At 38.6% G+C, this 18566-nt stretch overlaps 1 protein-coding gene across 1 annotated transcript in view; it reads left to right on the top strand.

Moving 5' to 3' along the window:
- Window positions 1-12879, top strand: part of znf770 (zinc finger protein 770) — a 17393-nt gene extending 4514 nt beyond the window's left edge. Inside the window, exon 2 of the mRNA XM_056262899.1 lies at window positions 10385-12879. Within this exon, the coding sequence (XP_056118874.1) occupies window positions 10385-12879 (2495 nt within the window). The remainder of the gene's footprint in view (window positions 1-10384) is intronic.
- The last annotated feature ends 5687 nt before the right edge of the window (window positions 12880-18566 follow it).

Genomic DNA, 18566 nt, shown 5'->3' with positions numbered 1-18566 from the left:
ATAAAAGAAAGTCGTATGGGTATGTAACCACATGAGGGTGAGTAAGACATAATTTTCATTTTTGGGTGAACTAACCCTTTAATTTGACATTATTACAATATGCCCTTTTTAAAAGTCACATGTTTAGATGAAATTTGACTCTCTATTTAATTAATATTATATTATCTGTAAGTACAGTTAAAACAAAATATAGGGATACGTGTACGATTTGAAGTACACTACATCTGCATATTTAATACAATCAAGAACATATATTTTTCATTAGGGTAGATACAGATAGTTTGGTCTAGGAATAGTCTGACTAGAAATATTCATCATACGCTCATAACAACTCATAATAATAACTCAATAAAGTGAAATTGTAAGATTTGGCTCATACAAAAAGTATTTTATGACTTATTTTTTTCCTATTAAAATTCATGGTTAGGTTTAGATGTTGGTTGTATATTTTTGTACCACTCAACTAACACAATTCCTTCAGATTTAAGCGCAGTGTGAGATATTAAGATCTCCACTAAAGCTCAAGACGAATGGGATCTTTATCTCAGGGGGAAAATCTAATAAGCAAGAGACCTACGCAAAAAGTCTAATTTGTTCTCTATTTAATCTCATTACAGTCTGTGAAAAAAAAAAAAAAAAAGAGTAATCATTTTCCTTTCCCATGGGTATCTCTGTAAAACCGTGGTTTACTTGGTCAAGACGACACGATTTTGAGGCCAGCTTCGCCGGTGATTTCATCGGACCTCACATCTCGAAGCTGTCGGCGGCCATGTTAGCGTTAGCAACAACAAATACGGTCCTCTCAGCAAATCTCTTTTTCAGGCCCGAGCGTGTGCGAAGACCCTCCGCAGTCGCTGAGTGAGGTAAGAAAACAAACCATTGGGAGTTAATGGGCGAGAGCCACAGTCCCCATGACTGTGTATTTACTTATGTCAACATCAGACACTGGACACTGATTACATCTATCACGACGATCTGTCGCAATTACTCCGCCGAATAAACACGGTCACGGGTTCACGACGCGCGTCGACCAATCAGAATCGTCAGCTGAAATGATGCTAGTGATATTTGTTAATGGTGAAAATCAGCTGACCGATCCCACACGCCGCTTTCCATCCTTGCCTGGGTAAAGCATTTCTTAATGAAAAAGTAATCTTGAAAAAAAAAATGGAAAAGAAAATCACACTGCCTAATTTTTTCAGTGCCACACAAACAAGTCAGAGGGGGTGATGAACGAGCGCGCTCTGCGCAGGGTCATCCATCACCTTCGCTGTCCGTTTGCCAGCAGGAACGTGACAGGAACGGTCAAACAACGTTTAGCACACGGGACCCGGTGTTGGGGGGGGGGAGATTACTACTGTCAGGGCCATAATGGATTAGCCTAGGCCAGCCGAGCAGCAGCCAATCGGAAGCCAGCGGCTGCATTAGCATAGCTATCAGAGGGCCAGCCAGTCGGCAACGGGGCAAACTTGATTGACAGATGGAGGTGGCCGCCCGGCAGACACGGCAAGCCAGACTGAGGCCAAACAGAGAGAAGCCAATTATGGAAGGATGCAAGGACATTCATCATTCAGTTAGACACCTGTCCGGCCCTCACAAAGGAGAGAACCTCCATCCCTGCGCACAGAAGATGCTCATTAGATTGGACTGGAGGAAATAAAGGAAACCGGTGGTTCATTGTCAGAGCACAGTGCAGTAAGACAAATGGAGGGCTGGTCTGAACACTGACGGCTGGCGATCCACAGATGTGAGAATGTATAAATGTAAGACCCTCCCGTTTCACATTTACTCTTCTCACTTTCATTCATCTGCATCCCCTCTCTCTCTCTCTCTCTCTCTCTCTCTCTCTCTCTCTTAACATCCTGCTCTCAACTAAAGAGTTCAAACTGTTTTTATCAGGGGAGATATTTTGAGTGTACTCCGTGTAGGTCGAACCATCAGTAGGCCCGTCAGTTGTTTGTGGAACGCTGTGAGTTCACACCTAACGTCAAATGCCTCGACACAGAGTGATGATACAATTTAAACTGAGATGAGTTTGAATGACGGATGGAGGTTGGAGGCAAAAACTGCATGTAATTCAACATCCCCACAAATGTGTGGCTCCCTTAGTTTGAGCCTCCAAAAAATCCAACAAGCCAGATTAATACAGCTACTCTTCAGTTAGTTTGTGATGAACAAGGGGTTAGTGATGATTTTTTTCGGATCTAAAATCATATATTAATATGTCTGTGATTAATTATTTAATCTGATGAAAATGTGTTTACTTTATTAATGCATATTAAAGGTAAGGTAGGCAATTTCGGAGAGGCTAGCAATAGCGAGCTAGCTTTGAAAGCATGAGACCCCACCCTCCCTTCAGAGCGTCTCCAAAGCCACGCCTTCTTCAAAACACATGAACACACACAGCCAGAGCAGAGCGTCACGAGAGACGACGTTAAATTAACTCGTGTCCCAAAGCACCTAACATTACAATAATAATGAACGTAAACAACTTAAAGAGCTCTACTTGTACCACCTGACTGCTGCAGATTCATTTCGGCGTTTATAGTGTTGACATAGAAACACATAAATCCGATTCTAAGGACATTGTTTTGGTTCAGGAAGAACTGTAAAAGGTGGCTGCTGTTTGTTTGTGGTGCTCAGTGACTGTCTATAACTGTATAGCCTAATGAAATGAGGATGACTGCGTGAGCAGGTGCGCAGAGGTTCTAAAATGCATATGTTGACAGGCAGGTAGGACAACCTATCATTGCATTCGTACCGAACTTTTTTTTTTTTGTCCTGAGACTTCAACAGAAGATATATGTATATATATATATGATATATGTATGTATGTTTTAAAGCAACACCAAGGAACTTTTCCTCTGCGGTCGCCCTACAGGTTGGAAGCGGAATTGTCCATTACCGCTGTCGTAAATAATTTAGCCTACCGCAGCCTACTGTCGCACGCGCACGCTCGCTGTTTATCCAGCACCGGCTTTGGAATCAACAATGGCCACAGACGATTTGAGGAAGTGGTGGGTAAAGTGACGTATGCCGTAAAGCAGTCGAGTTTTGTAGTTCTTTTTGTACTCGGGTTACTACCTGAAACCCGAAGTTACATAGTGCAAGTAAAAGTGATACAGACCACGTCAGGCTATAGCAGACGTGTCATTTAACCTATTGTAAGTCGATGTATCGCTTCACAAGGGTCTTGGAAAATATATTATGAAGGTTGAAAAACTACATAGTGTTACTTTAATATTTACACTACTTTTATTATTGATTGCTATCAGGATGTGAAGAGAGTTTCAACCAATATAACAAAAAGTGTTGCCTACCCTATCTTTAATTGTAATATTTATAGCATAAAGTCAAAATGGTGAAAAAAATAAGAGGGTGAAAAAGTATTTTGCCATGAGTTTTTTATTATTATTATTGTTGTTGTTATTATTGTTATTTCTTAGAAAAAATAAACAGTGAAGCAGTTTTGTCATATTATTATTATTTGAAAAAAAACATTCTTCATAAATTTTGGCCACGTGGTGCGACCAACAATGTCATGTGGTGCAACTAAACCTGATAACTACAAATACATGCAAAAACACGATAATTTCATGATGAAAATGTATTTAATTTGGTCTTTGGTAATAATGATATTATAATGAAGAAACTGACATTATTTAAGGGAAACCATATGAAGCAGTTTGGCCAAGTCTTTTATCATTATTTATTATCAAAAAAATAACTCTTTAAAAAAATATTATTAATATTTAAAATAAAATAGTCTGCCAAATCACTGTCATGTATGAAGAAGTATGCAAAAATAAGTCAATAAGTCTAAAATATATTTTTTTAAAAATTGATGATTCAACCTTTTAATAATAGGGCACGGTTAGTTCAGGTTGTAACACTTAAAGATATTTCTGAATAAATAATTCATGATATTTGTGTATAAAACGTGAAAATATATATTTAAAAACTTTTTTTTAAATAATGCTCAATATGTGCACACACAGAAAATATGTTTTTACTTTCTACTTGATAGTCACACCACCTTACATTTTTAGAGTCATTACATAAACATACATAAACTTTTATTAAAAATGGTAATGAGAAAAATGGAGAAAAGTTACCATATAAAAAAACAAGAATACAAAAAGTACATAAGATTCTATAAGAATATATATAAGTGATATACAAGTACTTCCCCTTCTCTTTATCTCCTATTTCTCCTTTTCTGGAGAATGGCAGTAGTTTGTTTAATGTATTATGTATGGACAGCTCATAAGTATTACTCTGCAATTTGGGTGAATGTATCTACCAACAACTACTACAAAGAAACACTTACCGCCCGCTGCACATGCGTACACGCCGTCAAGAAACATTGTTCTTTCCTCAAAATTGATTCTAGAAGATTGATCTTGTCTAGCTGGCCAATCGGTTTCTCATTGGGGTCATGCCTCATTGGTGTGGGTTCCACCCCCTCCACTGATAAGTCCTCCGCTGCAGAGAAATTAACAAACGTTTGACATTTGTTCCACGTCCCATTGCTCAATAGCCAAGGCTGAGCACATGTTTAATCAACATTCATGTCCCCCAGGGAGCTCTGAGCTGCTTGCATCATCACCCTCTGCCACATTACCAGCCTGTTCCCGGTGCACCCTGGGATTCCGGGGCAGACAGTTGGCACACACGAACCGGCCGAGGGTGAATCCACATGGGATTTCCGTGTGGGGGTAAATATTGTCTTTTCACTCCATACTGTATTGAGGAACAAACTACACCCAGGACCCATGTGGTTTGATTGAAACTCCAATGCTCTGCTGCAGCAAAATGTCACTCACGCATGAGCGCCTTGGTCGGAGCCCATGCTGAGAACGAGCTAGCATCAGGAGGATGATGGGATACGGTGTCCGGGGCAGTGATGTTCGGCATTGCGAGAGGTGCATCAGCAAACAGGGAAGGGGGTTAGAGCTGTTGTCCCTCGATACAGACAGACGTGGGCAGGTCGATCCCCAACATTTGGGCGATGCGAGCTTCTGTCATTTCAGGACAGCTCTGAGGACTGAATGACAATGCTAGTTCATAGATGACAGGAGACCAGGCTCAAAGCTGTTCAAATTTGAATAAGCACCAAGGGATGTGCTCATTAAGAACTTAGGGCCCTATCATACACCCGGCGCAATGCGGCGCGACGCAAGTGTTTTTTGCTAGTTTCAGCCTGACGCAGTTCTCATTTTCACGTCCTGCGCCATATTGTTTAAATAGCAAATGCATTTGCGTCCATTTGTGCGCCCATGGGCGTGCTGGTCTGAAAACGAGGTGTGTTCAGGCGCATTGTTGGCGCGTTGCTATTTTGAGGCAACTGAAATAGACTGCGCCATTGACCAACTAAAACCTGGTCTTACAGTCAATGGCGCAGTATGTATATATTTTTTTTTGATACACATGGAACAACCTGATCTCGTGAAAAAAACAACGCTATCTCACGACCAATTCGTACGAATTTGTACGAGTGATTAAAAGGTGGCTAATTCGTACGAATTCGTATGACCTCACTCGTACGAATTTGTTCGATTTGTCTAAACCCACGTGATGGGTAGGTTTAGGGGCGGGGTCAGGGGTAGGTCATTCGTACAAATTCATACGAATTGGGCAACTCGTAAAATATGTACGATTTAGCAAAAATCTTACTAATTCGTACGAATTGTTACGAATTAGCCACCTCGTAAAATTCGTACGAATTGCCGTGAGATCGGGTTGGAAAAAAACGTATTAGCTTACAAATGTATGCTCTAAAAATGGTGTGGGAACTAGGATTTGCAGTTTCTAAAACATTGAAATGTCCAATTTTCTTGTCGTGATTAGAACATTATATTAATCATGTTAGTACAACTTCTTTATTTTTACTCCCAATTTAACATTCTTTGAACATTAACATTCATCAATTACAAATAACGTCATGTTTGTTCCAAAAATTGTGTTCTCTCAAGTAAAAACAACATCATAAAGACCAAGAACGTATCTGTCAACATCGAATCGAATTTTAATAATGTTACAAGTATGTTCAATTAATGTTATTTAATGAACGTTTTATCTTAACCTTTACAAAACATTAGTGAAAGTTGTGGGAACGTTTCATTAGCTGGGTTTATGAGGTGGCGATTGCTTGTTTGTTGTGATTTGTACGGAACCGTACGATTATTAAAAAAAAGTAAGCGTGAAGCTCCACCCATAAACCTAAACATCAGTTGATCGTAAGCAGATCATACAAAAACGTATGAACGAGATTAGGGATGCATATGTTCATGTTTAATGTTATCGTTATCCGCCCAATAAAAAAAAAATGGCAGATATATTAAAGCCGATAAATAATGGATTATTTGCTTCTGCTGAGACACTTTAGATATGCACCGTTCACCATGATGGTTTTGAATTGCTTGAAGTATGATTGGAATCACTTCAAAAAAGGAAAATAAAAGTGAAACATGTGCAAGTCTGTCATATAGGCTACATAAAATTATGAGAACATCATTGTAATTGTGTGCTTGGGACATGGATTTTAATGGTAAGACTTTTGTTTTTGTAATCAGGCTCTCAAACCTTATATAAAACTTGGATTTAGATTTATTTGGCAATATATCGGTTATCGGCTTACAAATATAAAGAATTATCGGTTTTCGTTATCGGCCATATCTAAACGACTCCGAGATCATACGAATTCATACAAATCACCCCCCATTTTACCAAAACATTAAATAATTGCCATTAGAGAGTGTGTTGCTACCGTTTGATGTTCACAGATACATAAAAGCGCACATCCAGAAAATTGTTCCACGGCACGCTTCACAATAACACATCCTTACACACACATACTGAGGACAGGCTATGGTAATTCAGCTCTCCATGTGGAGAATTACATCAGTATGGGTGTGCGGTGCAGATCCTGTATAAGTGGATGTGCCAGAGGATGATGAATGACTGAGTAAATACCCAGCATCCCAAGAGCCCTGATACAACCAGCCCAAACCCCCATCCATCTGAGCCTGGTCCGCATCACCTCATTTGTCAAGGAAAACCATTTTCTGTGCAGCCGAGCAGCCAGTTTGGGGTTACCGCTCTCTCCCTTATTACAACCGAGGGGATACGTGGAGGTCTTGTACACTTCTTAGGAATTCCTTTCATGATTCGACGCAGCGTTTTTGTAAGAGATTCCAAGAATTGCATTTTTGTTTAATCGGTAGACATCCCTCGGTCCCTATTTATCAGTTTGCTTTTGCCACTTCGAAAATGATATAGGTCTGCAGGTGCTACTATGCTCTGAGTGTATGCGTGTTCAGGATAGAGAGAAAAACAATGCGGAAAAGCTATGCAAATGAATAATAATGATACCTATGTGAAAACTATTTTTTGAAGTAAATCTGCAGAACTCACCACCACAATGTTGTGGTGCTTGAAATGGCTGTCAGTGCGTCTCTGTGTGGTTAAGGGTGTTCTTGGTGGTTTCTAGTTTGGTTACTGAGCCTTTTCAAAGTATTTATGATATTCAGGTCCTTATCTTGGATCCCTTGGATTATTTTACTCATTTTATTATGGACCATTTTCACATTTTGGTTTATTTTCCTGATTTAATCACAACTTTTTAGCTTTAGTCAAATCAACTTAGATAATCAATGTGGTTCACATAACACAATATTTTGAGTTTATATTTCCATAAAATCTCCTTTGTTGTTTTAACTCAAATTTTTTTATTTCAATGAACTAAAAAAATTAAGGTAACAAGGTAGCCTATAACTTACTTTTTTAAGTGAAGCCAGTTTTACAGTGTATAGCCTATTTCTATAGAGGTACATGGCAAAACTATTTTTTATATTCCCATTTGCTCCAACAACGGAAAAAATACCCTATTACGAAAATTAACCATGGTTTTACTACAAATTAAAAAAGCATGGTTATTGTAGTTAAACCATGGGAACCACAAATTAACCATGTTTTGCGGCTATACACACTATAGTTTAACCATTGGTATTTGTATTAAAACTGTGGTTATACAAATGGTAATCAATCCGACAAAAAACATGGTTACTACACTTTTACTAAAATAAAAACCATGGTTAATTTCCGTGCGTTTTTACCACTTTCCAAAAGAGGAAAAAATAGAAGTGAATAGATGTCTAGAAGCTGCAGTAGAATTGCAGTGCTGGCTAGTTTTCTGTAATATAATGGCAGAATGATTGTAACACAAAAATAGTTTTACAAATGTACATTCAATTAAAAAAAGAAAGAAATCACAATAGGCCTAGATACATTTTTTGCGGAAATGTGTCATCGCTGCCTGTGAATAGGGTCCATCTTAAAAGTAACACGCATTTTGAAAAATCCCCAAACGTAAATATGGTGTTGGTTTCCTTAGAGAGCACCACTAATGACATGGCTGGAATTTGCATTGATAAATGAAATAGGCCTACACTGTATTTTAGTGTAATTACCTGGAGATAGGCCTAATGACGCAGGTTTCAATGGTTCTCGTACAGTCTGTCTGTATGTATAAGGTCTTCTCATAAGTCCGGGTTTGTTTGAATGGTATTTAGGCTCGAGCACAAGCACAGAGAGAAACAAAGACTGAGAGCCGTCGTCATTAATCTTAGTCAGTGACCGGTGCTGGCGCAATCTGCATGACCGGGGCAGTGACAAATGCCACTATGTGACTGCAGCGTCCAATCTCCCCAGCTTCATCTCCCGTTAATGTCACATCCATCAGGCCCGAGCCGCTCGCGCCATGTCGCAGAAAATTAAACTGCTTACAGATAAGGGCTAATTGCATGGACAAGCGCGCGGTGATGGGGTGGTTGCACAAACTGTGCTCCTCTTGCGCGTGCACTTCTTTGAAATATGTAGGCCTACTCCCTGTTATTTTGGGGGTGGTTTAAAAACATTATATATTTTTTTAAAGCAATATTTCTTTATAAAATTCTGAGCTTTAAAAAAAATACATGCCTTTAGAATAAAGGATTTGCATTTAGGGCAAACCAATTACACAATGAATTGTTGTGCACACAAATAATTATATTTTACTTTAAAAAAAAATATTGCTTTAAATTGTAGGCAATTCCGTTTGAGATGGATACAACTGTATTTATTTAACTAAAACCCACCTTATGCAGGGTTACAGCAGCTGAACTGACCACATGCTTAGTGCACACGTCTGCGCCTTCATCCTGCCATACAGCTTAACACTGCCATCTAGTGCTGAAGCTCTGTTTGTAAGAATCAGTTGTCTATAATATCAAGGTTGTAAACAACACATTTTATTTAAAATAAAATAGGCCGAAACTCACATTTGAGAGCAGTGCTGGAAAACACTACCTTAAGTAGGCTAAATGACAATGCCTTCTCGAGCAAAGTGTGGTGTAAAACTGCAAATGTGAAAGTTTATTATTATGATATGGGATACAATAGTGAATTTGATTTTCATATTTAGTTATTAATGTGTGCATGTATTTATATTAATAAAAGAGCCGATAGGAACAAGTGCGAGGACGGAACCATTGCAAATGGATTGTTTCCTGACGTCTGTATTTATAGCGGAAGCTTGTTGTTGTGATTTCGAACAGAAACGTGACAGATGGCAAGATGAGCGGTTTTAACATCACGATACCCTTGCAGGTACGGTGAAATGTGTGCTAATTGTTGCTTAAGTTAATTTATAATTCGTTTCCACTTGTGTGTGTGTGTGTGTGTGTGTGAGTGAGAGAGAGAGAGAGAGAGAGAGAGAGAGAGAGAGAGAGAGAGAGAGAGAGAGAGAGAGAGAGAGAGAGAGAGAGAGAGAGAGAGAGAGAGAGAGAGTGAGAGTGAGAGTGAGAGTGAGTAAGTGTGTGAGAGACAGCACATACATTTATATATTGTTTTAGACATTTATATTTACAGTATTGATGACTAATTTAATCAGTGTATAGCTTTTGATCTCATACAAGTATAATTACTGAAGAATAAGACTTTAAGAGTTTCTGACCAATAGTTTCCATGATGTAATGGCTATATAACGATGTTTAAAATGATTTTATAGAGAGTGCACTCACAGACGTAATTTCTGAGGCAACCTTGAAAAAAAATACACACCATGTTTCTTGTCACTAATCCAGAAAAACAAAATCTACATGTGATGCAAAGGCTTTCCTTGAGAACTAGATGTCCCCGCCCTGGACATCAAAATTGATAAATACAAGGCTGACAAAAACATACAAATGGCTTTGTACCTTTGAAAACAAATGTATTTGAAGAATTATATGTTCTTAAGAAACGGTGCATAACATTGGTCTGTCTTTGCAGTGCGTGAAGGCAATGCCTAACTTTCCAAGCCAGATGCCAACTCCGATGCAAGCTTCCCTTCTAAATGAGTGAGGAATCGATCTTCACACTGCATTGAGTTTTGCGTATTCTTCCAAAACTTCAGAGGGTCAATGGATGGAGGAAAACCAAGAATCTGAGGAGAAAAAAGAACCCAGTGTCACAACACAAAGTGAGGACAATGATATAAATGCAAAGGTGTTGCGAAGTGTCACTGAGAATTGCAATGGGAAGAAAAGAGTTTGTCCCGTGTGTCATAAACAATTTGGTGCTCCATCCAAACTAAAAAGGCATTTCCTTATTCACACGGATCAGAGGCATTTTCAGTGCTCCATATGTTGCCATGGCTTCAGGGATCTCTCTCATCTCAAAGCACACATCAGAACTCACACTAACTCTGTGAAGCGGAGGACGCCATCACTCCAGAGCCAGAGAAACAATGGTGTGTCCTGGAATCAAGCATCTAATTCAAGGTTAAATCACTCAGTGTGTAATGGCCTTGGTGAAACAGTTAGATCTTACTCTCCAAAACATCTAACTGCCCAAAGCAATACCAGTTCAACAGAGAAACAAAAGTCAGCCACAGTAGACTTAATCGAAACAAATTCAGGTACCACAGGTGTTGAGATTCGCAAACATGTTTCCGAAAGTAGAAAGGGACATTGGTGCCCTGTATGTTTAAAATGCTTTAATGCCCCATCAAAGCTCAGGCGTCACATTCCGATTCATACAAAGCAAAGGCATTTCAAATGCTCTGTGTGCTTTAAAGATTTCCAACAAAGACACCACTTGAAAGGTCACAAGTGTATGGAAGAATTTAGACTGGAAAGCAACTCTGTTTTGAGTGATAAGCAGGTAAGAAAGAAAACAGTCCAGCAGAATGCTGGAGGGGGTGTCGTAACTACCAGGGTTGATGCCTTGAGTGATATTCAAGGTAGGTGTTTTAAACCACGGTTGAGATCTTCATCACCAGATGTAGTCACACCAGCCGAAAAAAGGAGCTCTCCAGTATCCACGTCTTCTGATCCCATGTCTCCAATTCCACTCAAAAAGAGAAGTGGATGTCAGTGTAAAATATGCTTGAAGATATTCAGTTTCCCCTCTAAACTAACTCGACATCTGTACGTTCATTTGGACGTCAAGCCTTACACTTGCACGATCTGCAGAAAGTCATTCAAGCAGGCCTGTGATCTCAATAAGCACCTCAAGATACATGCGGACAAAAGAAACGACCCTTCTAGGTCGCATGGAGTCCTGCAGAAGCACGGCCCCAACTCCTCAACACCTAGAGCTTCAACACCAGATGGCGGTAATGTTGTGTCTTTACCTCAGATATTAGAATCTGTGGACACCAAAAAGAATGAAATGCTTGAATGCAAAAGTAAGCTTAACCAAACCGTCCCCTTGACCGAGTCAAAGTCAAGTACTGTAGAGATTGAGAGTTCTGACACGTTGACAAATGCTGAGGCGCAGACCGCATCCTCCAGCCCAACGTACCTTAAGCGCCAACATAAAGATGTGCATCAGTGCTGCATCTGTCAGAAGAACTTTCCGTATCCTTCTAAGCTCTCCAGACATATGTTGAGCCACACAGATTTCAGACCGTTTAAGTGCCACGTGTGCTCGAAATCATTTAGAGAGCTGTCTTATTTGGAGGGCCACCAGAGGATCCACAAAAAAAAGGGTCAGGACAAAATTGCTGGTCATTTGGAACAAGAACATATGCTTTCTTTTGGTGATACTACAATATCTAAAGCTCAAGATGTGCAAATCTCCTCACAAGTTGGAGGTGAAGACTTTGCTCCAGCACACAAAGATCAAAATGTGGTCACAGAAAATATGCATTCTCAAACAATGAATGGTGACTGTAGGGATTCAGGTGTGTTTTTCTCAAACGGTACTAGCCTTCTAGAGGATGTTCAGATTAAGTCTGAGGTTGTTTTCCAGTGCAACAACAAATCCATTTGGGATCTGACGCATAAAACGGACATCTCAGTGCTTGTTGAGAAAAAGGCATCTGACATTGTGCCTTTCGGCAGGGTGAGTGACTGTCCACCCAAAACTGACTCACCCCTCTGTCATTATGCTACCGAATCAAGAACTGAGGAAAAAGGGACAAGTCATTTGGATGATTTTGAAGATTGTGCCTTTGTGGAGTTGGACGATGTTAAATATGTCCCTGATTCTTACGTGCTCCATTCCCATGAGTATCGACAGAAAGAAGAAGTGGTTGTAGGGCATTTGGACTTTCAAGATCTAGGTAAACGCTTTACCGACCCTCCATGTGACTTACCCATTTGTCCAGGCTGTAGTCAGTGTTTCTCCACGTTAACCAAATTAAATGAGCATAAATGTGCAGACAGATGCCCTGAAGAGAAAATAAAGAAATCCCACCAGTGTGACATATGCTTCAAAGTCTTCAATGCACCATCCAAACTGAAGAGACACAGTGTTACACACACCGGCCAGAGGCCGTTCCAGTGCACACAGTGTCAGAAGACCTTCACGCTGCCCCATCATCTGAAAACACACATGCTGTCCCACAGGTAGAACGGTTACCTCAAGGGTTGCCCCAAGATATGACCCAACCTATAGGGATTTCACTGTGAATCAGTTGTGTTCTGCGTAGTTTCTTGCAGTACCGTTGTCTTGATTTGTCTTTACAGAGACCAATAATTATTGTTAACCATGTTCAATGACATGCTATGTTCTTTATTTTATTTCATTGCTAAATTTTGGATTTCAAGTCATGAAACCATATTATTTATATAATAAGTTAATGTGTTAAGTTTAAATAAGGAAGAAATTCAAATAAAACATTGACATTTAGTTGATTATGTGCCAACTCATAGTTTGGCTGTTCCACTTGCCTTTTTTTATTTAACAATAAATAGTGAATGCCATTTGCAGCACTGAAAAAAAAAAAAGATCAAAGATCAACGCAACATCACCAGAGCATTATATGACATTTCACAATCTATTTTTATTCAGTAATTACAGAATATTTTGTGAGGTTATTTGCAGTAGTTCCATCTTTATACACTAGATGGTGTAGTGTGCTTTCTCACTCTTAACAATTTATAAACCTAATTGGCTTTATGCACAGCTGCACTACTTCCTGAACTTTAGCCAGCTCCTTTGTTTCCTGTCTGCCATTATTGGACAAACTGATTAATCCAGGTGTGCCTGGCCTCAGTAACAATAATCAGGCACACCTGGATTAATCAGTTTGTCCAATAATGGCAGACAGGAAACAAAGGAGCTGGCTAAAGTTCAGGAAGTAGTGAAGCTGTGCATAAATAGCAGGGAAATGAAACCATATGTCCTTCTGGCTTCTTTCTTCGCACAGTATGGCTGAAATGAATGTATATCCTATAGCCATAGGCCTATAATCACATTTTATACATGACTTATAATGTATAACTTCTTTGTTTGAAAACTTTTTTTCTTGAGTCCATAGTTTCCCTCAGTAGCCTACAGGTCATGAGTTTAGAGTTCCAAGTGGGAAACTGGGTGAAAAAAAAAAAAAAAAAAAATCCTATCATTCATTTAATTTTCGCAATCTAACCAAATATTTCCTGGAATGAGGGATGTTTATTTATTTATTTTACCTCCGCAACCCAAAGTCCAATCAAAAAAATAATGTCTGGTTGGTAACAGGAAATCACTCTGTGTACCGGTTGGCTTTATTCAAGTTTAATAAGTGTCTGCTCAATCTGGGAACAATTTCCCCTTACTGGACACACTGACCTCTCTGTAATGCCACGTTTTAATGGTAGGCCTATACAAATCTCTGATTGGTTTTGCTATGCTTTTTTAATAGTATTAAATAATTGTATTTCTGTAAGGATTGAGATGAGGGTCTGAAATGAGTTTTTGCATATAGCCTGAAGTTTTTGTTGTTGTTGTTGTTGTTTGTTTGTCTGTTTTCCCCGTTCACTCATGAGACATTGGTTTCTTCATTCAACAATCAACCAACCTAATCCTTCTCAAGATACTTTCTATATCACATGACATGTCATAAATCTGTTGTGGGCTAGTTCACACTTATCAGTATTCAAGTTACATTCTAGGTCACCCTCAGATTAAGCTTTGTTCTCATCATTTATGTTTCTCTTGAGGAGGTTAACACAAAGTCTAATCCAATGAAAAGTCATATCTGCCATGACTACTGTGATAGGATCATCGAGTCAGTTAGGTCAAATACATTATTAAATGTCGGCTAATGATGTTTTGTGGTGAGACAAAGGGATTTTGTTTATACCGTCAAACATATCCACAAATGCTAGTCAAGCGACATAATTTCAGTTATATTGCTTTCCTGCTCTTTAATGCGTGACCCAGACCAACGAGTGGATATTGTCCTGCCAAGCAGATGAACATTTAACATGCAACTCCCAACTGGCACGTCATTAGTGCAACAACAAATGGCTTCACTAATACCCACTATGCTGATTCAGAATTTGGTATTTCCCATGTGTTTTTGTTTTTAAACCTAAAGGTCATTCTTGTACAATTTTCGTGTTCAACTCCACTGTAAAAAGTGAGTTGACTTAACTTAAAAAAGTGAGGAAACCCATAAAAGTTTTATGAAGTAAATAAACTTTATGCGTAATTAATGCGTAATTGAAATAAAAAAGTAATGTGGAATTGGCAAGTTCCATAACTTATTTTTTTCAATTATGCATGAAGGTTATTACTTAATAATTTTAAGACAACGGGTTTCCTCACTTTTTTTAAGTTACAGTAAGTTCACTGATCACTTTTAACCGTGTCTGAACAGTTTTGTTGGTAACACTTTACTTGAAGGGGTGTACATAAGACTGATATGACACCTTCATAACCATGACATGACATATGTCATGAATATGAAGTAGGGTTTATGCATGTTTATGACAACTATCATTAAGTGCCTTTCGCTCAATAATGACATTTTGAATGCAAATATGACATTGTTTAAGATGTCTTTGTTATGACACCTTGACATAAACCATAACATCATAACCTGTCAGTGTCTTTGTCATGACAACTTGACATTAAATTAAGTTAAACTGTCATGTGGTTGGTTTTGACATTGGCTGTAATAAGGCCATTATAACTGTGTCATGAATATTTTTCGTGACCTCAACTACAGTGGTACAAATTGAATTTGTCATTAAACAGTTATAATGGCTTCATGACAGCCAATGTCAAAACCAACCACCTGACAGTTTAATGTAATGTTAACCAATAAAGCTAAGTGGTTTCTTAAGTTTGATAATGAATCTGCTATAGTCATGTTTATGACAGGTTGTGTTGTCTTAGTAATGTCAAGTTGTCATGACAAAGACACTGACAGGTTATGATGTATTGGTTTATGTCAAGGTGTCATAACAAAGACATCTCAAACAATGTCATATTTGCATTAAAAATGTCATAATTGAGCGAATGACACTTAATGACAGTTGTCACAAACATGCATAAAACTTCCTTCATATTCATAACATGTGTCATGTCATGATTATGAAGGTGTCATGTAAGTCTTATGCACACCCCTTCAAGTAAAGTGTTACCGTTTTGTTCATGTCTGATATATAGCCTTATGTTAAAAGCTAAAATGTGTAAACTAAAATATCTTCTTGTATCCCACTTGAATAGGTGAAGACAACCAAAAGTAAACCATTTCTCCGTTTGATTGTAGCAATGTCCAATTCGTGAATTATTTTGCTCAAAACCGTTCTGGAATCAGCCTGAATCCAAGCAGTTCTGGAGTTAACAACTATTTTAATGTAAATGCTAATTATGTAGGTTTTAAAAGGCTTTTTATTTTTTGAGCTACAACAAACTGGGACTCATATAAATACCTTTATTATTAATAATAAACAAAACAGAATCCCAGCCAGGGAACAACATGATGGCGAAATAATCATTGTATCAATTTCTGAAACTTTTCTTTAAGTAAGAAATGAACAGTTTGAAAGAAACCATTCACATAAATTAGTCGCTTTAGTTGATTCTGCCAACAGAGCAACAATAGCTTAACCAATTGTGAGAGTTTGGGGTGTGGCTATCTGTTTGTCTGACCAATGGCAGATGAGGAGAGAGCTTAAGAAACCTGTTAGAAACAGTCTGGTAGTGTGTTCATCTTCATGCTCCACTGCACAGACTGATAGGTGTATGACTTGAAGCAGTGCATGTTTGTTAAAAATGTTACAGAAAAATTGTTCTGTGTATTACAGGGTATAACCTATTCAGTGAAAACTGTTTCAAATTGCTATACATCTCAAATTCAAACATCTGTTTATCTGACAAATATTACATCTTTACTCTTCATCTAAAGAAATCAAACACAATGGGAAGCAGAAAGTGTCCCATTTGACAGCTCTGTTTTTTTTTACCTTGTCCCCCAACTGCAAGAGGCAAATCCCAGTAAACAAAACGACCATTTTGCTAACGTTCAAATTAAGTTGTGAAAACGTTATTTCTGAATGTTCCCTGAACGTTCAACACGTCCAGTTTTTAAAAGCGTTTTTTCTTGGTTGCACAAACAGTAAAGGGACATTCCATTTCATTTTTTTTTTTCATATACATAATGGGAATGTTACTTTTTAATGTTCTCTGATCGTTCTAAAACAAGTTGTAACCTTTAAAAAAAGGGCAGACAAACATCCAAATAAAATGTCTAAGATAAAAATGTTTCTTGATTGATGTATAAATGATGTTTTTGGTGCTAACGCTTTTGAGAACATTATTATATACCAGATAACTGAATAAACATTCTACTAATGTTACTAGAAGAACGTTTGTTCATCAATTTCTGAGAGAACCTTGCCAGAACGTTCTGAGAACGTTCCCTGATAGCTGAGATCTTGCCGATTAGTAACGTGAGGCACAGTCGAAGTCAAACGTGTGTTATTTTTGCAATACACGTTGACATCTATTGGGTGTCTTGTCTCATATGACCATTTGTGCATGAGTGAAAGGTTAGGATCCATTTAAGACAAAACAACAAGTGATAGCCAGCTTGGTCTTTTGTGCTCTTCTGTGATTGAAGTCTGCAGCTGAATGTGGTGAACCTCTTGTGTTGAGAGTAGTTGGTACCCTGCTAGCTTGACCAAGCACTGCCTGTAGTATGGACTAAAAAAAAAGCATTAATCCGCCTATTGTTTAGATCTGATAATTACCATGTACATTTCTTGTCAGTAGAGCAGTATCACAGCAAATCATTAGGACTGGGACTCTATTAAATGGTTTGAACTAATGTGTGTCACATAGTACTATATCTGAGCAATGTGGACTGGCTGTCCAAAACCTTAAAAATGTGACCTTATCAGGCAGTGTCTGGAGGTATGATGCTTTGATGCAGATCCCTATGCCTGCCATGAAAGATGAACAACCTGCACATTTTGAACCTTTTCAAATAAACTTTTAGACAACGTTCAATGTTGATAACTTCAGAGCTTCTTAATTCAAGAAGAAGAAAAAAATCCCTTGCGTTAAATCTGAGTTTTGTTAAATTCTCTATTCAGCTAAAATCCCTTGAGCTCAGACGTTCTCGTTTTCCTGTAGTGTTTGCCCATTTGTGCGTGCAAGTTCAACCGCTCTCTCCGTGATATGAGGCTCTCCTTTCAAATCCCTCTATCCCCTTTTTCATTCCAACAATGGCAGCTCAGTGTCAATACACTGTTCCAAAATAACCTCAGACGGTGAGGCAGAGGGCTGTGTGTTTTTATTATGAGCCTGTAGAAGATGTCAGCCGAGCACACCTCTCAGCAGGGCTCTGCCACACTCGGTTTAAGAAGCAGTGACGATGTCAAACTCCCTACAGGCGACAGGATTCCAGCGGTTTAATTTTCTTTAAGTAGGCCCAGTCATGCAAGGACAGCTCACAGATCAGAGGCCCTTCTTTGATATAAAAAAAAATTGTGGATTTGTTAATGTGTTCTAAATGTGTGTTTAGAATGTAGTAAGCAACAGGGCCAAGTCAAAAAATCCAACCCGATCTCACGGCAATTCGTACGAATTATACGAGGTGGCTAACTTAAAACAGGTTTAGGGGCGGGGTCAGGGGTAGGTCATTCGTACGAATTCATACGAATTGGGCAACTCTTACAAATTCGTACGAGTGAGATCGTATGAATTCGAACGATTTTTGCTAAATCGTACATATTTTACGAGTTGCCCAATTTGTATGAATTCGTACGAATGACCTACCCCTGACCCCGCCCCTAAACCTACCCATCACACAGGGTTTAGAC

The sequence above is a fragment of the Rhinichthys klamathensis genome, unplaced genomic scaffold (assembly GCF_029890125.1).
Source record: "Rhinichthys klamathensis goyatoka isolate OS25496 unplaced genomic scaffold, OSU_Roscu_1.1 h1tg000196l_1, whole genome shotgun sequence".
In the NCBI taxonomy this organism is placed as follows: domain Eukaryota; kingdom Metazoa; phylum Chordata; class Actinopteri; order Cypriniformes; family Leuciscidae; genus Rhinichthys; species Rhinichthys klamathensis.
The sequence above is the reverse complement of the archived record's forward strand: the minus strand, read 5'-3'. Positions and strand labels throughout refer to the sequence as shown.